At 47.3% G+C, this 20,782-nt stretch overlaps 1 protein-coding gene across 1 annotated transcript; it reads right to left on the reverse strand.

Moving 5' to 3' along the window:
* Positions 1-4,392: 4,392 nt before the first annotated feature.
* DIO1 (iodothyronine deiodinase 1) lies at positions 4,393-17,960 on the reverse strand (the record flags this gene model as incomplete). Its single annotated transcript, XM_080922141.1, has 4 exons — positions 4,393-4,476; positions 6,645-6,844; positions 10,074-10,217; positions 17,624-17,960. The coding sequence occupies 4 exons, from the start codon at positions 17,958-17,960 to the stop codon at positions 4,393-4,395; spliced, it is 765 nt and encodes a 254-aa protein (XP_080778267.1).
* Positions 17,961-20,782: the final 2,822 nt, after the last annotated feature.

A 20,782-nucleotide genomic window follows, 5' to 3' on the forward strand; every position in this document is an offset into this window, starting at 1 on the left:
CAGAAGAAGATAGTAAAAGTGAGGGGTTTTTGGGGTTCTGAGCCCCTTGGGCAATTAGAAATGATTTAGAAGCTAAAGCAGTCATTGGCTATGACGGAGGTTGACATGAAGAAGTGCAGCAGGAATGGGGACCAAACTAGGGGAAAGAAAGAAGCATGGGAGCCTGAGTCTCCCATTACTCTCCTGCTCAGGGGCCAGAGAGACAACCTCGAGTGTTAAGGGCAGGTCCTGAAGAAGGGGAATACGAGGGATGTGAGGAAGAGACTCTCCTGTCTGTAGAATGGAACACTAAAGGCACCTTCCCTCCTCCCTTCTTCCTCCTCCTTTTCCTCTTCCTCCTCCTTCTCTCTCTCCTTTCTCTCTCTGCCTTCCCTATCTCTACTATCCTCTCAACTCCCCTCCCCGCGCCCTGAATAAACTCTAATAAACTCTGCTCTATACTATACCGTCATCATGTGGCTGGTCCCTCAGGGGAAGGGGTGCCTCAGCATGGACCCTCGGAAGTGTCCCCTTCCCTCATACCTGACTACACATCCACAAAGCATATTCCGTCTCTCTCCTTATCTTTGTATAAACACAACAGTTGGTACACTAGCTAGTTGATGTCAACTTGACACCAGCTAAAGGAAACCTCAATTGAGAAGATGCCCCCACCAGACTGCTGGTGCATTTTATTGCTTGGTAATTGATGTTGGGAGGGCCCATCTCACTGTGGTTGGTGCCACCCCATGGCCTGATGGTCTTGGGTACTATAAGAGAGCACAGTAAGCAAGCCATGAAGAGCAAGCCAGTAAGTAGCATTCCTCCATGGTCTCTGCTCAGGTTCCTGCCTCCAGGTTCTTGTCTTAGCTTTTCTCATTGAAGGACTTATAAACTTTAAAGTGATATGAACCCTTTCCTTCCCAAGTTGTCTCGGTCACAGTGTTTTATCACAGCAATAGAAACCCTGAGACAGTGGGCTTCCTCTTCCAAGTAAGCATACCACAGTCATTTGTAACTTGAGCCTGATAGTGAGCCTTCCAAAAGCTGGAGCTATGGTAGTGTGCATCAAAGTCTTAAACATACACACAGCCTTTAGCATTCTCCATTTGTAGAGATATGTTTGAAAGAAATAGACTAGGGATGGATACACAAAGAGAAAGGTTTTCAGCAATGCTGAAAAGGTTTCAGTTTGTAAGACAGGAAAGCTGTATCTGTTAAAACATGTGATATGGGGTGCGAGAGATGGCTCAGAGGTTAAGAGCACTGACTGCTCTTCCAGAGGTCCTGAGTTCAATTCCCAGCAACCACATGGTGGCTCACAACCATCTGTAATGGGATCTGATGTCCTCTGCTGGTGTATCTGAAGACAGCTACAGTGTAATATAAATAAACATAAATAAATCTTTTAAAAAAACATGTGATATGGGGCTGGAGACAGACGCTCAAGGATACACTTGTATACACAGGCATGGTCTCACCCTCTTTCTCAAAACCTGCTTTTGATAACAAAAAAAAAAAAAAAAAAAAAAAAGAATGCCATCAAGGAAATAGTCGTAACTGTTGACCTCAAACTGGAACACATACCTGTTGCTAAGAACTACAGAACTAGGGCTTTGGTGAAGGAGAAAGCTAAGAGCTAGCATGTGACCTCCCAGAGATAGAGATTTAACATGTCCCAGTTAGAAGGGTTTAGGCAGCAATCCATTGAGTTCTGCCGGTGGCTTGCAGAAGGTGGAGAGTGACCCCGTACAAGTTCGTTTGGACAACATAGAAGGACAGGAATAGGGAACCAAAACTGAAACCAGGAAAGACACATCAAAGAGACTTCTGGGTACGAAGGTGAGCACCAGCCCTGTGCGAATGACTCAGTGGGTGGAGGTATTTGCTGCTAAGCCTGGTTATCTGGCTTAGGGTAGGTTCTTTAAGGAAAGTTGATTTTCGTTTGGGGGTGAGGGTGGTTGTTTGTTTTGAGACAGGGTTTCGTATAATTCAGGATGGCCTCAAACTCTTGATTCTCCTGCTTCCTGAGTATTGGCATTACAAGCTTGCATCTCACTATGCCCAGCTGATGGATTCTTGTCAGGGTGATTTATCAGCTGTGCTCTCAGGAGAAACCTCTAGGGAAGTAAGGAGCAGACAAAGACCTATGTTAAATAGATTATTAACAAACATGGTTTTTTGTGTATTTGTTTGTTTGACACAGAGTCTTACTATGTAGCCCAGGTTGGCTTCAGTTAGGATCCTCCTGCTTCACTCTCTCCCATGGCGTGCACCACCACAACAGCATTATTTATTTTTATAGCAGACATGTCTGCAATCCCAGCACTTGGTAGACAGGAGGATCAGGACTTTAAGGATAGCCTTAGCTACTCTAGAGTTTGAGGCTAGTATGAGTATTTGCATGTATGTAAGTGCACCGTGTGTGACTGGTACCCAAGGAGGCCAGAAAAGGCCTCACAGCCACCTATAACTAGAGTTATATACTTCAGGGAGTCTCCATGGGGGTGTTAGAAGCTGAACTCAGGTTCTCTGTGAGAGCGGCAAGTGCTCTTAACCACTGAGGCATCTTTTTAGTCTTTATTATTATTATTTAGGATTTTGAGTATGTTCGTGTGCATTCTGTCATGTGTTTTGGAGTATCGTTATAGACCGGAAGAGGTTGTCAGATCCCTTGGAGCTGGGTTACAGGTGTTTGTGATCCATCTGACATGGGTGCCAGAAACTAAACTCAGGCCTTCTACCAGAATAATGAGTGTTCTCAACTGCTGAGCCATTTCTCCAGGGACCTTCCCCTTTTTGAAATATAATCTCACTGTGCAACCCTGGTTTACTTCTTGTGTAAACTAGGCTGGTCTTGAACTCACAGAGATCCGAATGCCTCTGCCTCTTGAATGCTGATATTAAAGATGTGAAGCATCATACTTGACCTGACTTTTTTTAAAAGATAAAACAGTTAAGCACAGTGGCACATGCCTTTAATCCTAGTACTTGGGAAGTAGAGGCAGAAGGACCAGGAATTTGAGGATAACTGTGGCTACCCTAGAATTTGAGGCTAGCCTGAACTACATGAGTTACTGTCTAATTAAAATAAAATAAACTAAGTACTTGCAAGAGTAAAATTGTTTGATATAGTTGAACATACCTTGAATCCCAGCTACTATGAGTCTGAGGATTGTAAATTCACAGTCATTCTGGACGATATAACTAGATCCTGACTCACCTAAATCAATATATAAATGCAGTGCTAATGTATTGTGTATAGCCCATAAGGCAGAGTTAAGGAGGAACTGTTTGTATGCTGGCAAAGTATTTCCCATGTTCATTCATGCATCACCTTTAAAAGTACTTTGTTTTGATGTGAACAGCTACATCCCTTCTACAACACTTCACAGGACAACACTTCACCGGACAATATGTTGAATGTGTGCCACATATGAGTATTCTTCCTCCAGAACAGGGTCCCTCTAGCAAATGATGCCTTAACTGATAACATTACACATGGGCTATCAGAAAAGACGACAGAGCAGGCCTACACAAATCAGAAAAGATGTAAGGATCACACAGGAACCACTTAAAAATAGTCTGATAGATTTTAATTGTTAGCTTGTTGCATCTTTCAACATTTAAAAAACTCAAGTCACAGCTGTGTGAACTTTACACTGTGACCATCATAAACAAATATGAAAAGAAGCAGACATGACAGATGAACCCATGGCTACCCATCAGTCCAATGCCATCTAATACAAAAGACCAGTAAGAGACTGTGAGCCAGTAGTACAGTTACAACAGAGCCTCAATGGCAGCCTTTGCTGGCGCCTGTGATTTGGTTTAATTAAACTTATAAGGCTTTTATGTCAGTACCAGAAAGCCAGATTTCTGTACAATCTATTCAAAGATGGTAGAGAGAGTAGAATTAGATTATATGTTGCCGCGGAAACATCTATCACCGATATCAACAGATTTCAATATTATGGTCAGAAAAGTGTTTCTGATGTCTTTGAATGCACCCGCCCCTCGCTTAGTACCAAACAACTGGTTCTATGAGTGGCAAAACTGGACACATGGATTGAGCTTTTGACGTCATCATCATGAGTCACTATACTTCAGAAATCTACCGGCCAAGCATAAGGGCTCTCCCACCAGAAGGTGTACACACTGGATTTGGTCTCCGCTGTGGGAGCAGTGCAGAGCGGCACACTTTTGCTAACAGCTCAGTATTGCTCTATTTCTGGTTGTAACAATTTGTGTTGGTTGGGTGCTGTGAGTTCTCTTGCCTCCTTGGTAGTTAGTTATTTGTTTAGATCAGAAAAATCTGAGCTAGTAATTCATCTGGGAACACAGGTCAAAGATAAGAGACATCTGTACTGATGTGGAGGAATACCAAGCTTGGGGAACCTTCCTGCTGGTCCCCTAGAGCTGTCCAGATGGGGTGCAAAGCTTTTCCAGAACAGCTCGGACTTCCTCAGGATTGTAGTTCCAAGGGCCAGGTTTACCCTGCAAGAGAGGTGAGTCAGGTGTCAGAGGTTTCACCCTACAATGCCTGTCATGTCGGAGGTGTGGCTGAGAGATCTAGGCTGATAATATCTAGGTGGGAGTTGTCAACACTGGACAGTTACAGCCTTGAAGTGGGTCAGGTCACTCAGGGAAACTGTGCAGGGTGGTACCAACACTGTCTACAATTTAAGACAGGGCAGGGAAGTAGGGGGAGGAGGGAACACAGACAAAATGATAGAGGTCTGAGAGAAGGGGTCCAGACCATAAGCTCTTCTTAAAACATCAGCCTTCATACTGAATTCCTTCTACAGAAGCACCTCGCCTGTCTAGACCCTCTACCCTAGTTCCGTCCTCTTCGACCGGATTTGGGCAAGAACCATACTTTCTGTCCTTAGTCACTGCTCTTTGTCCTCTGTCCACAGACACCAATGATCTTTCCAAAGAACAGACCTGGTCAGACTGTACTTCTGCCCAGAACCTTCCTATGGCTCTCCTTGGCCTTTGGAAGAAGATGATCTCTGGTCCAGAACTAGACCCTGGTTCTTTAAATTCTGAATCTACTACTCGTGCCTTGCCCTAGTGTGCCTCACACCTTGCCCACTGACTTCCCATGTTCTGATCAAACTTCCCTCCCCAAGCTGGCCCCATCCCTGAACTGCCTGTCATCTGAGAGCCAGATCAGTTCTGACCCCCCACACTCTTTCATTTGCATGTTGTCTTCGGCATCTTCAGTGTTTTAATAGCAGAACTGGATTGTTGGGGATTCAAAGATTTGGCTCATGAGGTAAAAATATTTACTACCTAGCTCATTAACAGGAAAGTATAGCTGACCCCTGCTCTGGATTCTTACAGCACTTGGGTGAGACACTGTTACCCCAACCCCCTCCTCTGTATGTGTGTGTGTGTAAGTACATGTGGAAGCCAGAGGTCAACCTTGGGTATTGCTCCTTAGTCATTTTTTTTTAATTCTCTATATGGAAAGAGGTGGGCATATACACTCCAGAGCAGTATCCATGGACTCCAAAAGAAGGCATGGTATCCTGTGGAGGTGGAGTTACAGATGGGTGTGAGCTTCCTGCTGGGAACCGAACTCAGATACCCTGGAAGTACAGCCTCTTAACTGCTGATCCTTCTTTCCAGCTCTGACCTGGCTTTTGAGATATGGTCTCTCACTGGTCTGGAGCTTACCAGTTAGGCTAGACTCTGGCCATGGGGCCCCAGAGATCTGCTTCTGTGCAGTCTTAGCATTCCATGTCTGTGTGAGAGCAGCTATGAAGCTGGGCTGACTCTGTTTCCAAGGCCTTTTCCTGTTTCATGTCCAGCTTCTAGTCAGCAGGTCACCTCAGCAGTGACAGCTCCAGAGCCTTCCTCTACTGCTTGCATGGTCACCTTGAGCAAGTCATTCCTTCTCCGAAGATCATATATAAAATGGAACCATTTTCCACTCAGCCAAGGGACAGTGAGATGGCTCAGTGGGTGAATGTCCCTGCTGCCAAGCCCAATGACCTGAGTTTCATCCTCAAGACTCACCTGGTGAAAGGAGAAACTGACCCCCACCAATTACTCTCTGACCCCACACACTCATAGTAGCATGCATGTTCCCCCCTCCACACATGCAAGACAAATTCAATTTTAATTTTAAAAATTAAAACTAAAGGCTAAGTATGAAGGTGCATGCCTTTAATCCCAGCATTTGGAAGGCAGAGGCAGATAAATCTCTGTGAGTTCAAGGTCAGCCTGGTGAGTTCCAGGACAGCTGAGAAACCCTGTCTTAAATAAGATAGATAGATAGATAGATGGATGGATGGATAGATAGATAGATAGATAGATAGATAGATAGATAGATAGATAGATAGACAAACAGACAGACAGATGAATAAAAACTAAACAACACCAAAAGATAAAGATTAAGCCACACATTGGATGCCGAGGAAGCCAGGAGATTGCACCTCTAGTCAAACGCTAGCCTGTTCGAGGACACCACTTCACACCGCACTGGGCAAAGACCAATCTCATTTTGCAAAAGAGAAGACAGGAAGACTTTGAGGTGAGAGGACTCCCCAGGTTACATTTGTGAGAAGTAATGGAAAAGCATTCTCCCTGGGATGAAGTCCTCTTCTGCCCCTGTGATATCAACCCCCTTGCCCTTCCCCGGACAAGGTCATCACCTTGTAGCAGATCCTGCCTTTCTGTAATACATAGAGCCTCTCGGGCAGAGCAGCATAGAGCTGGCTGCTCTGGTTCTGCATTGTGTCCACCACCACAGGACACCGGGGGCTCCTGGCCAGCAGCAGGTGTGCTGCCCGCAGGCGGTCCTGGAGGCTCCGGTGCTGCCTGATGTCCACGTTGTTCTTAAACGCCCATCCATCTGCAAGAGGAAGAAGGTTAGACTGCAGCCGCGCAGATGTGAAGTACAGTTCCCAGAGTCTAAGTCCCACCTACTTTTAACAGAAAGCCTTACATCGAGTGTTCTGTCAGAGATGAAATGCAAGGCCACACAGGGTTACCAGAACCAAAGAACTACCCGTGCAGCTGACTGGCAGGCCTCAGGTCTTCAATGAGAAATAGTTGGACAAAGTGGCTCTTGATCTTTCATCTACCTTTGAACCACTGGGGGGGGCTTTGTTAGAGGAAGAGTCAGCCTGTCTAGGGTGATGGCAAGAGCAGAGCCAGCTCCCAGCATGCCAAGGTTGTTGGTGCCTCAACTGAATTTAGAAGCAAAGGTCAGAGTAGGGGTTAACTCATTGTGAGGCCCTGTGTTCAGTCCTGATCCCATCCCATCTTCCCCACTCCTCCACCTCTCCCCGTTCTCCATGGCCCCCATCCTCACCCCCAACCTTTGTTAGTAACAGGGCTGCCCAGCCTTGCTCTAGGTTTTTATTTATTTTTTTTTTAATTTTTATTAGATACTCTCTGTATTTACATTTGAAGAGTTATCCCCTTTGCCTGCCCTGCCCCCTCCCCACTCCCCGTCTACTTGTCTTCACGAAGGTGCATTAGCTCCTAATCACTCTCTCCACCTCAGTGCCTTGGTTTTCCCTACATTGGGAAAATGTGCCCTCTCTGGACCAAAAGCCTCTTCTCACATTGATGCCAGACACTGCTATTCTCTGCTACATATGCAACTGGAGCCATGGGCCTCTCAATGCGTGCTCAATGGTTGGTATTCTAGTCCATGGGAGCTATGGAAGATTTGTTTGGTCGACAATGCTGTTCTTCCCATGAGGCCACAACCCCTTCAACTCCTTCACCACCACCCCCCCAGCATCCTCACTGGATGAGGTTGGTGCAAGCATGCTCAGCTGCATGACTTTGGCAGAGCCACTGAGGAGGCACCCCTATCTGGTTCCTGCCAGCAAGCACCTCCCAGCATCAGCTATAGTGCTTGGGCCCAGTGGCTGCACATGGGGTGGATCCCCAGGTGAGGCAGCCCCTGAATGATCCCCTCTCCAATCCCTGCTCTTCCACTTGATCCTGTCCCTCCTCCCATGAGTGTTTTGTTCTCCCTTCTAAGAACTAAGGCTTCCACATTTTGGCCTGAGGAAGGAGTTCTTAAGCATCCTTCTCCATGATTCTTAAGCACTGGACATTTTAAGAACCACTAGTCTGACTTGGCAATAGTGTTGCATGCCTTAATGCTAGCATTCGGGAGGCAGAAGCAGGAAGGTCTGCCGAGGCCAGCATGGTATAGAGTGAGTTCCAGGACAGCCAGGGCTGTACCGGAAAAACCCGTCTCAAACAAAACAGAACAAAACCAAAACCCACTGTTCTGGAATCTCAACATCTCTCCTATTTCTTCCCACAGCGCTCTTTCCCAAAATGCAAACCTGCGCTTGTCTCTCCCCTGCCTAGATCTTTTGATGACTTCCTGTCACCCTCAAGCTAGATCCCAGGCTCCTTAATGTCTTAAGCTTTAAAGGTGAGCATCTACAGGAAGGAGAAGCTCTTGTTTCTCTCTCCCTGGGTCCAGCATGGGCTTGAGCACAGAGCAAGAGCTTGTTGAGTACAGCTGGGTGACTCTGTAAGGCAGCTTCGGTCTTTCTATGGTTGAAGTAGAAAAACAAGTCTGAAAGTGGACTGAGGTCACGTGGTCAGTACACGACAGGGCAGGACCTGTACCCAGATTAAACCCAGTCCCTGACCATCTATCCCACTGTGACATGTGCCTGCCCTGCATTTTACCTGCATAAACACAGGAAAGCAAACCAGCTGACTTTGGCTACCGACTCCGGGGTCCCTATGATTAGTGGACACTGGTTCTGCATGTTTTCTCTCTAAAGGTCACGTCCAATTCTGTCTGACTGATAAAACAAGCATCTTTGAAAAAGACATTTGATGGAAAACTTTAAATATACGTAGAACTCCAGAGGGGAACACGCTTTAAAATGTCCCCAAATGCAACTGAGAATGGCATCTGCCTGTGAAATGAACACAGTAGTAAGTTGAAAACTCCAAGGTGTGATGTGTGCAGAGAAATAAAAGTACCGTTAGCTTAGGTTGGGGCCCTGGACTATTCACTTTCAACCAGCAATCTAGGTGGTTCTCTCTTCAAGGACTTCAATACCACACTAGGATACAGACCACACTGAGATATACACCATATGGCCAAATGAGGGAAAGATCGGAGAGATCTCTGTGCCTCCCACTTGCGGGCAATCCAGCAAAGATAATGCAGCCCGGGTGCTCATTCTCCCATTTTCCACAGAGCCCTGACTGGGACATGGACCCTACAGAGTCTGGGGTGACAAGGACTCAGAAAGCCTCTCCGACCATGCGTACAGGCAGGTGAGTACTGGTTCCCCTCCACTGTGGAAGCCTTCTTCAAGCTCTGAATTTGAGACTGGGGCTAAATGTAAGGCTTCAGTCCCCATAAGGGCCAGGGAAATGGGGATATGCCCGATTATCCTGCAGAGTTCCAGGACCGAGATGTAGCTATCCTAGAAGGAAGGTCTGTCCATTGTAAGGAAAGCCTGTCTAACCATTTCAACTTTCTTAGCATAGGAACAAGGTTGTCTTGTGTGGCATCAGTGGTAATGGCATGGTTAGGGCTGGAAAGGGACTCCTACTTACGTATGAAAGAGCTGTTTTACAGCAGTGTTCCTCTGAGTGTGGTCCTCAGACTAGGGGTAGTAGCATTACATAGAACTCAACTCAGATCTGTGAAGGCATCTACTTTAGCAGTGTGCCCAGGAGTACAGGGGATTACCAAAGTCTAATGAGCTACGATCCAGACAAACCACTGTCATGTCCTTTTGATCTTAAGATATCTACTAAAAAAAAAAAAAAAAAAAAAAAGCTACAGGGCAGCCATTTTCATTTGTGTCTTCACATCAGGTTTCGATTCCTTGTCAATGTACTCAAACCAGTTGCCCTCCTCCAAACCCCCGCTGAACTATGTTCCTCTTCAGACTTCTGCTCTGTATGCTCTTGTTGAAAGCAGACTGTGGAGGGAGAGGCAATGGGAGGGAAAGCCAGTGCTGGGCTTCTCTGGCCCTCCCTCCTTCCCTACCTCCCTCCTTCCCGTCCCAACTATAACATGGCTCCAACAATGGGAGAAAGGCAAACTCGGGAAGAGTAGAGGCCAGGAGTCTCTGTACCTGTGGCGTGAGCTTCTTCAATGTAAATGATGAGGAAATCGGCTGTGGAGGCAAAGTCGTCTACAAGTCTCTTGAACTGGTCAAATTTGAGAAGAAATGAAGGTCAGGTGCAACTGCCAAAGTTCAAAACCAGGGGCCTGTTGCCTGCAACAGGAAGGAACCGTAGGAGCTGCGACTTACCTGCTTCCTTTCATGAGTTCTGTCTTCCCTCCTGTGTTCTGTTCTCTTCCTTCTGTCCCTATGGGATGAGTCCCGGACACCATGGAGAGTCCCAGCCTAGATAGCATGACTAGTGAGGGTTAGGACTGGCTTTTGACTCTCTGAAAGCAGAGGTTTTGTTGGGTGTCTCAGTGACCACTAGATGCTAGATGGCAGTCAGGATTAAAACTTCCTTCCCTGCAGACTGTAGTTTATAAGGTGGGCAGACACCCATCCTCTATGAGAGGTGACTGCTAATATTCAGGGTGGGTAGTTACTCCCCTATATAGCACTGGCTAGCCTGGAACTCACTATGTAGACCAGGCTGGCCTTGAACTCTAAGACATCTGCCTCCTGAGCACAGCACCATGGCTGGCAATTCTCTCCCATTTTTACCAAGCACCTGAAGTTTATGGACTTGCTTCAGCACCCACACACCGCAGGTCAGCAATGGGGTTAAAATGAAGACTGGCTTCTGGGCTTGCAAGTCAGTGCTCTTTCTGTTAAAAGGGCCTCCGCTTCCTCCACGGACATGAAAACACAGACTCTGAAGGGAACTGGAACTGTGGCTCGGCCCTTTGGAGCACTCTGATCTTGCAGAGTCCACTCAGCACACACGTTAGCTGGTTCACAACCACCTGCTAGTCCAGTTCCAGGGATCAGACACTCTCTTCCGGTCTCTGCTGCACCAGGCACACAGGGGGTGCACGTACGTATACACAGGCTCTCACACATACACATTAGCTAGAAAAGAACTCTTAAAAGAGCACACACTTTCACGCACTTTACGGGATCATTATGAAAATTAAGTGAACTGATGCTGATGAGGGCTAATTATGGTGCCTGGCCCATAGGAGATGCTCAGTACACATACACTATTGTGAGGAGCTCTGAAATAGCAGAACAGCGAAGACAGAAACCCAGAGGGAACAGGGGTGGGAACTGCTGCAAGATGAAAATCGTTTGGAAACAAAGCAAGAGCTGCTGGTTTGCTATACAGACTCTCCATGCCTCTGCTCTCATCGCCTGGCAGGTGTTTTAGTTAACTTCTATTTAATGCCATACTCTCCTAGTCCCAGGGATGTTGGAAGGGTGACAATAGGCCCCCATGGTCATATTGTAGCCTCAAACACCTCCCACTCTGTGCCAGGAGCACAGAAGCTGAGCCAGCAGCTGCCCCCTCCTACCTGCCCGTTCTTCCTCCCACTGTGCATTGCCGTCTGTGTTTTCCGGGTACCTTTGTGAGGTAGAGCCTTCTCCCTCCAGGTCCCTCCCAGTCACTTACCAAATTGTAGTGTCAAGCCAGTTCACAATGGGGACAGCACTCTGCCACCGAGACACTAGAGAATGCCCATACTAGATCTTGCCTTTCCTGTTCAGGGATCTTGCCCCTTTTGGAGCAGAAAGTGATAACAGTCACTGTGGGAGCTGGAAGGCACACCCAGAAGTAGAGGAGTGAGCCCTGAAGAACAATGTCTTAGACACTTAGAAAAGGCTGTGCTTGTGTGGGCTGAGGATCAGGAGGTCCGAGACTCCAGAGCTCATCCGTTGTCCCGCATGGCTTAACAACTAAACGAAGATTTGAAGATGGACTTGTGGTTGGACATAGTGATACAAGCTTGTAGTTCCAGAACTGGGGAGGCAGAGACAGGGGATTGCTGCGAGTTTGAGGCCAGTCGCATAGTGAGACCCTGACTCACAATACCACCCCTTCCAAAACAGATGACATCAGGAGGAATCTCAGGCTAACTTCTGCAGAGTACTAAATCCCTAAACGCAAGGCCTTTCTGGCTGTGAAAACCCTTAGTCTCAAGCCTACGAAGTCAGCTCTAGGCAGGAGCCTTCCGTAACTCCTCAGCCTTGGCTGAGGAAACCCCGGTGAGCCACTGTTGTACCCTGAGGTTTCTATAGCTAAAGACCTGTTGAGCCCTAGCCACACATCCATTGGAGGCTTGCTAGCCCTGCCCAGTGACATGACCTATTTAAGCAGCCAAGATGCTCCTTGCCCATAAGGGTTCCTTCTCCTGACCCTGGTTCGAGCACGCACACATTCTGTCTATAAGCATTTATTCCACATTTACAGTGTGCCAGGGTCACCACCACAGTGGAGAAGGAAGCCATCAGGAATCTGTCTCCATGTGGTGTGGGGTTTGTTCTTCTGGGAGACTGGCCACAGGCAGTGAACAGGTGATCAAAGCATTGTGAAACTGTGGTAAATGTTATGAAAGAGATCAAAAAGGATGGCCCACTGCAGACTGGTGGAGCAGGGAGGGCCCCTGGGGAGCTGCCATTCAACCTGAGAGGTGAAGGACTGAAACAAACCAGCCCTGGAGAAAGGAGAAGGGCATTTCAGGCGAAGTGAGTCAATGTCTAAAGTCCTCAAGGAGGGACAGAGCCCAGTTTGTTTAAGGACCTGCAGGACCACTGTCCAGAGCTTGAGTTGTCAGAAGCTGCAACGGGCCAGAGAAAGAGGTGCTAGGTTTTATTCTAGTTTTGGTAGAAAGTGCCAGAGCTATAAAGCAGGGGTGGTGGGCGTAAGCTACAGTTCTTGCCCACCCGGCTCCTTAACCCTCTTTCTCATTTGGAATTCTTATTCTGCTTATGACTGATGGGACTATGCCCAGCCTTGTTTGCTGGAAGACGAGAGAAACAGGCATGCCCCTGCCCCAGCAGCCAGGGGCAGGCAGCACTCCCCATCCAGGTCTTTTAGTCTGGAATCACTGAGACAGGAGAACTCATTCTCAGCCTGATGGAAACCCTCAGCGGAAGCCACTAGTGGTGGACATCCCAACCACGGTGATCCAACTGTTGTTGTTAAAAGACAGCTCATATCCAAGTCTACAGATGCTTTTAGTTCTATGAATCCCAAGCCTCTTCTCATGTGTGTCTCTGTGTATGTTTCCCTGTGTGTATGTCTACATATGTGTGTGTGGGGGTGTATGTGGGTATGTGGGTGGGGGTGTGGGTGGGGGTGGGTGTATATGGGTATGTGAGTGTGTGTGTGTGTGGGTGTATGTAGGTGTGTGCATGGGTGGGTGGGTGTATGTGAGTGTGTGTGTGTATGTGTGTGTGTGTGTGTGTGTGTGTAGGTAGATTATGCTTGTGTGGAGATCAGAAGATGACAACTTGTAAGAATCTCCTTTCTTGCCACCACATGGATCTTGGGGACTGAACTCAGGTTGTCTGACTTGGCTACAGATACTTTTACCCACTGAGCCATTTTTCCTGAACCCTCACACATGCATCATGGCACACTTCTGGAAAACTTGTACCCATGCTCATGTACATATATGCATGTATGTATATAAAAATAAAAATGTAAACGTAGTAAAATTATATTTGACGGAATCCAGAGTAGGATCTGACTGATGCTTTCAAAAATCCCTAGCTTCATGTAGCAATCAGATTCACACTTGAATAGCACACTAGCTGCTGTGTGGGAATGGAGGGCGTAGAGAAGTGGGCGTGGCTAGTGCTGCGGTGGGGGAGAGGCAGAGCGGAAGAGGACCGTGCTAGCCAGTACCCTCCCTGTTCCTGGCATCCATCACGGACCTCCTTGCTCTGCAGGGGATTTGAAACAACTTGCATACATTAAAATAGCAATTAATCGCCAAGGACCGAGATCACCGCCTTCTGAAAAGTGCAGAGCAGGACAGGAAATGGGCAAAGAGGCTCCAAAGTGCTATGCACCTTTGGCATTCAGTTTACTTTTTGGCAATGCAGGATGTTGAAACCCAAGGCCTCAAACATGCTGGGTAAGATACTGAGCTGTGTCCTCAGCAGCTGTGCATCGGGCACAACACAGCTATATACTGACTTTGAGTTTTCTAGTACTCAACTGAAGAGAGACGCACAAGTAGTTATAATTTCATAACTTGGGGTCAGCAAGGTGGCTCGGAGGTGAGGGGGCTTGCTGCTAAGCCTGACCACTACAGTTTGGTTCCCAGAATGCACATGTGGGAGAAGAAAACCCTGTCCCTTTGAGTTGTCCCTTGACTTCCACATGTACGCTGTGACGTGTGCATGTGTACACACAAACACACACACAAAATTAATTTTTTAAAAGTAATAAAATAAACAAATGTTCAGCCTCCAGTGTAAAGGGAAGGCAGGCTGATTTCTCTGCAGACACAAGGTCCTCCTCATCTGGCTCACAAACTGTTTTCCTAGGAGGCCCTGGGAGGTCCCAGAGTGGGGACCCTTCTCTGTCCCTGATGGTTGATTGAATAATGACCCCTCCCATGGGACAGAGAGGGGCCCAAGTGGCTCTGAGGCCAGTCGCTGACAAGTGGCTGGTCATTGGACTGTAATGACCCCAGAGAACCACTCTTCAGATAATACGAAAACTGATTTCAAGTTAGGACCAGTTAGCTGTCTGGAATTTTGCTCTTAATGGGCAAAAATTCAAGAGGCACATCTGTTTAACTATCTGGAGTGGGGTTGGCATGGTGATGAGCAGAGAGGGCAAAGTCGACCTGGCAGCAGAAAGAGGAAGTGTGAGTGCTTAAGGCTGGAACCCTGCTAGTGTCCACAGGCCAGAGGCCACGTCCTGAGGGTGTCAGGTAAGGACTCCAGGTTAGGTCTGCAGTGTTGTATAAACAGAAAAACATCTCCAGAGTGGGAGACTGGACTGGGTTTGTGCCCAAGCCTCCCAGGCCAGCATGTGAGCCTCTGGCCCAGGCTCTCTCCATAGAGAAGCCCCTTTTACCATTACCAGGTGAGACCTCCTCTGTATACTTGGAGAGACTGCAGATCAACAGCTTACTCTGTGCATGTGTGTGGTAGTCAGGAGTATGTGCATATTGTGTGTGTCCGTGTGTGTGTATCTCTGTGTGTCCGTGTGTGTGTGTCTGTGTCTGTGCGCACCTGTATTCCGGTACCTGAAGAGGCCAGAAGAGAGAGGCAAATTCCATGGAGCTGGAGTTACCAGGCAGTTGTGAGCTCCCCAATATGGTTCCTAGAGACCAAACTCAGGCTTTCTAGAAGAGCAGCAGCCATTCCTGACTGCCAAGCTGTCTCTCCAGCCCATTACATCCCACTTCCTTTATTTTATCCAGGGTCTCATGTAGCCCAGGCTGACCCACAACTCTCTAAGTAACATGGGCTTGAATTTCTATTCCTCTTGCCTCTACTTCTAGAATTTGAAGATTATAGACACCAGACACCATGCCTGATTTGCTGAGCATTCTGTTTAGTTCTTATTTCTGAATTGGAGCTCAAACCCAGAGTTTTGTGTAGGCTAGACAAACTCTCCACCACTGAGTCAGGACCCCAGCCGGTAGTTTTTGAGACAGTTCTCATTATATACTTCAGGTTGGCTCTGAACTGCAATCCTCCTGCGTCTGCTTCCCTAGTGCTGGGACAATAGATGTTGGTTACCACACCTGGAAAAACAGAAGTCCTTTGAACTGAGAGGGGACAGTTAACAGACATGAGTAGTTACATGTCCCTGGGGCAGGTGGCTTCCAGGGAACTGCTCTTCAGATTGTTTTCCAGCACTCTGTTCTGTCCTACCCATGTCTGGCACACCAGAACCATCACAGAAAAACCACTGTGCTAACTGTTGGCTGAATAAATTAAGGTCCTTTCCATGTTACAGTTTAAATTCATTAACGAGGAGAGAGACTCTTGCTCTTCTTCTACTTTGAACATTTTCCTTCCCAGTCTACAAAAATCATATTCATTAGTTCCAAACACACCCCCTCCAGGAAGCCTTCCAAGTCCTGCAGGCAGTCAGGCCCTCCCTGTCCCCTGCATGTCACAGGACCATTGAATTTGCTTGTTCTATTCATCTGTGCCGTGAAACTGTAAAGCCCTACGGTCTTGCAGAAGGACCTTGCCTGAGCTCCCAATGTCTAGCTGAGGGTCTGGCACACAAGGGACGGTTCTGTGTCTGTCCATCAGGGAGCACTGTGAGATGGAAGAGGGCTGATCCTGAGTCTGACCTGACACTCACTCAGTCAGTTTAGCCTCTTCGATCTCTCCATTCCCCTCTAGAACGAGGGGCTCCCTGTTACAGCAGCATTTCCAGAGGGTGGTGTTAGGAATCAGTGTGAGGGGAGACATATTTTACAGCTCTGCTTTTAAGCCCCAGAGCCTTTCTGGATGTTTCATATGCCCTTTGTCTTATGGCGACCACAGGAGGCTGACACAGGATGTGGGGGTTCCCAAACTGGTTTGCCCTGAAAACTCTAAATAGTGAAGCTTATCTGAGGGGTTTGGATTCCAAAGAACAGGCTATGAAAAGCACTGGGTTATCCCCCTGTCTTGGTGCCCTGGGGTTAACTGAATCAAACACAGCTCTTTCCTGGGGGCTCTGCTGGGGGGAGCAGGGGTGGCAGCAGCCAGGTAGGAAGAGGCAGTTCTTTGAGGGAAGGGGGTAGGCAGGGAAACCTGGGTCCAGCAGGGAGACAGCAGCTCCCTCATTTGAGAGATCTGAAGTGGCGTCTCAGAGGATGAGGTATGAGAGCTGGACCCTGGTGCATGGGGGAAGGTGGCTGGCCACACAGAAGGGTGTTCTAAATGGTTACATGATGTTAACAAAGGCACATGGAAGTCAAGCCCAGGATGGGGGAAGCCCCACATTGGGCTAGTAGAGTTAGCATGAAGGGATCTTGGAAACAATGTTGGGGTGAAAGTTCCAAGCCTAACTAGGGAAGTCAGAACACCAGTCTGAGCCCAGGACTGCCCCTGGATGCAGGAGTGCTGTGCTGGGTGGTCTTTGGAAAGGGATCTGACAGCCGTCAAATGGAGGAAGGAGAGCAGAGGTCTGCCAGGGAGAGGAGCAGTGAGGACTAGTTAGGGCTTCCAGAACCCAAACAGCTCTTATACCTGATAAAAAAGAGGATAGAGAACCAAGAGATCTCATAACACATAAACTACTGCCCTGTGCTACCTCAGAAACAGGGCGCTCTAGTGGGTTATTGGTCACTCCTTGTGAATTTATAGGCAAGTGAGGGTGGCAGGTGAAACTTAGGTACCCACTCATAACTGCATTATGACTTTATTGAGTGTCAATAAAGCAAAGTGTAGGATGCTAGTTGGCACCTTAAAAGGGGAAGTCAGGGTAGGCTTCCTGCAGGAAGTGACACTACCTCAGACTGTAGGCTGAGAAGGATTTCACCACATTAAAGATGAACTGCCTACACCCAGGGGCTGGGAGGCCAGAGCACGTATCGTGTGATAGGAACCCTGGGAAGATAACAGCTGAGAGAAAACCCGGGAGAGTTCCACCACTGACAGGAGGACAAGAAGCTGTCCAGGAGCAGCTGGGATGATTATGGAAAGCTTGGTGCTTTCCAGCCCACATCGCCACCCCACCCATCCCCACTGCTCCGGGCCCCTGAGCTGACCTTGAATGAAATCCCAGATATTGCACTTCTGTCCTGAGAGGCTGACCACGCTGCAGTTGGGGGCCAGACCCCCATACTCAGCCCTGTCTTCCAGTCTCTGCCAGCGGACCTTCAGGACGAACCAGAAGTACTGGATGCTGAAGAAGGTGGGGACCCAGTTGTCAGGGGAGAATCGGGGGTTCCTGGCCATCCCGGTCTTCTGGCCCATGGCCAGGATGTTCTTCTTGACTCTCTCTGGGAATAGTGTCATTAGCACCTTGCCTACAGCCACCTCCAAGGCTACCTGCAGGAATATCACAAGCCGCTTCAGCCACAGCCAGAGCTGGGATAGCCCCATCTCAGCACAGGGCAGAATTGGCTCTGAGGCCTATGGACTGAAAGAGAGGCCCTAGCCAGACAACACTGGGTGGAGCTGGACAAAGGTGCAGGCTACTGCAGCCAACCCTGACAAGAGGACCATACCAGGACAGCAGGTGTTTGCCTTGCTGTCAATTGGATGGAAAATTCCAAACCCAGGGCACAGAGGTCTCTTTAGTAGTTGTCTTCCCAGACTCTTTGTTACCAGATTCTTAGTTTCCCTCTGATTTTTTTTAAAACAAATACTTGAAAAGATCACACTGAAAGTAAAACAAAATGAACTCCACTATTTTGTACAATTAATACCCAGACATTAAAAAAAAAAAAAAAAGAACAACAAAAAAGGAGTCTGTTAGAAGATCCTAGCTGCTATAGCAGCGTACTTTTAACCCAGCACTCAGAAGGGGGAATCTCTGTGAGTTTAAAAACAGCCTGGTGTACATTAGTAAGTTCCAGACCTTGTGAAGAAAAATAAGAAGAGTAGTAAGAGAAGGATGAGGAAGAGGAGGAGGAGAAGGAAGGAAGGAAGGGAGGAAGGAAGGAAGGAAAAGAAAAAAACAATCTCTTGCAAATGACTAAGGTTGTTTTGTTTTATATTTTGTTTTTAGAGAGACAGGGTTTCTCTGCATAGTCCCGGCTGTCCTGGACCTAGCTCGGTAGGCCAGGCTGGCCTAGAACTCACAGAGATGTGCTGCCTCTGCCTCCCCAGTGCTGGTATTAAAGGTGTGCACCACCACCACCACCGGGCTATAACTAGCTTTTATGGTTAGCCGTCATTTAAATATATGTGTACCGTTTGCATGCCTGGGACCCAAGGAGGTTAGAAGAGAGTGTAGAATCATCTAGAATTGGAGTTATGGATGGTTGACATGGATGGTGGGTTCTGGGAGCAAAAGCCAAGTTCTCTGCAAGAACAACAAATGCTTTTTTACCCTCCGCCATCTCTCTTCCTCCTCCTCCTCATCCTCCTTCTCTTCCTTCTTATCCTTCTCCTCCCTCTCAATCTCCCTCCCTCTCCCCTCCTCCCTCTCTGCCTCTCTGTGGTGTGTGTGTGTGTGTGTGTGTGTGTGTGTGTGTGTGTGGTGGGAAGAGAGAAAAAGAGAGAAAGCATGTGTGCATATGGCTGGCATTTTATGCCTCAATGATAACACACTTGCCAGGAATGTGCAAATCCTGTGTATATCCCCAGAACTACAAAATAAAATACAACAAATAGGATAAAATTGGATACTTTCAATGATGACAAATACTTCATGCAGTCACAGCTGGCAGTGCGTGGCTGCATATTTCTGGAGACAGAGCCCTTAAGGGAGGGTGTGGCCTCTCCCTGCCACTTCCATTAGTGTAAATTAGAATCCTATCTGCAGCCTTTCTGGTTCCCTTCTTTCGTTTACTAGCATTCATTTAAGTTCCCTGACTTGGTAGCTTATTTCTTTTGAATGTGGTAATTCCTCATTGTCTGGCTATATGGAACTTGATCCATTTATCAACTAGGGAACCTCTGGGTTGCTTCCAAATCATAGACAGAGCAGATACATGCATCACAGGTGGACGGAGACAGACGGCTTGTCAACTCATTTGGCTCCAGTGGGTTCCCGTAGTAGAAGCATGCTTGATCTTGTAAGAAACTGCCCCACTGTCTTTCGATGTGTAAGGGATATTTCACATGCCCCCAGCAATGACAAGATTCCACATCTGTTGCTTCATACCTTTGCTAATGTTTGGTATTCTCTCTCTCTCTCTCTCTCTCTCTCTCTCTCTCTCTCTCTCTCTTTCTTTTTGCTATTCTGGTATGTGTGCCTCAGCATCTCCCAATACAGTTTGCAATTTTCCAATGACATATGCTATGGAGCACCCGTTGATAACAGGTAAATTTTATCCTGAGCAAGGTGTAATGGCACACTCCTTTAGTACCAGCACTTGGGAGCCAGAGGTAGTTAGATCTCTGTGAGTTTGAGGTCAGCTTGGTCTACAGAGTGAGTTCCAGGACAGCTAGAGCTGCTATACAGAGAAACCTGTCTTTTTTAAAAAAGCAAATAAATATTATATGCTGATAAATCCATTGCTAGTCAAAGATATCAAAAGTTGAGAATGCTGAAGGGCATGGTGGCCCACGCCTTTAATGATTGCACTGAGGAGGCTGAGGCAGGTGGATCTCTGAATTCAAGGCCTGGTCTACAGAGCAAGTGTCAGGGCAGCAAGGGCTCTACAGAGAAACCCTGTCTCAAACAAAACAAAGAAACAATTAATATAGCAATCTACCAAGCAGAAGAGTAGTGCCCTATTATTGTAAAAGTAAAAACGAAATTACATTTATCTTCTTTGCATGCTGTGGCAGCTCTGGTAGGCACAGCGTGGGTGCCTGGGGATTGAACTCAGGTCCTTGGGCTTGGCGGCAATTGCCTTTACCTCGTGTGCACTTCCATACCACAGTAGCGTTGAAAACCATAAGCAGCACTCTAAGTTCAGCAGTGTCTTTACTCACCTGCCATCTGCATCTCTTCTTGGATGAGCTACCGATCACAGCTTCTGTTTATTTGTGCTGCTAATTGAACTGAGGGCCTTGTGCATTCTAGGTGAGTTCTACCACCGAGCTACAACCACATCCCCCCCACTTCTGCCTATTTTAAAATCAGGTGTCTTTTTTTTTTCTTTTCTTTTTTTGTGGAGTCATAAGAAGTCTTTGAATACTTTGAGTAAGATTCTTTTTCAGCTATCTTTTGCAAATGCCTTTCCCAGTCTAGGCTTGTCTTCTTGTTCTCTTGATTGTTTTTTTTTTTTTTTTTTTTTTGTTTGTTTTGT

This window comes from Micromys minutus, assembly GCF_963924665.1.
Source record: "Micromys minutus genome assembly, chromosome: 9".
Classification (NCBI taxonomy): Eukaryota; Metazoa; Chordata; class Mammalia; order Rodentia; family Muridae; genus Micromys; species Micromys minutus.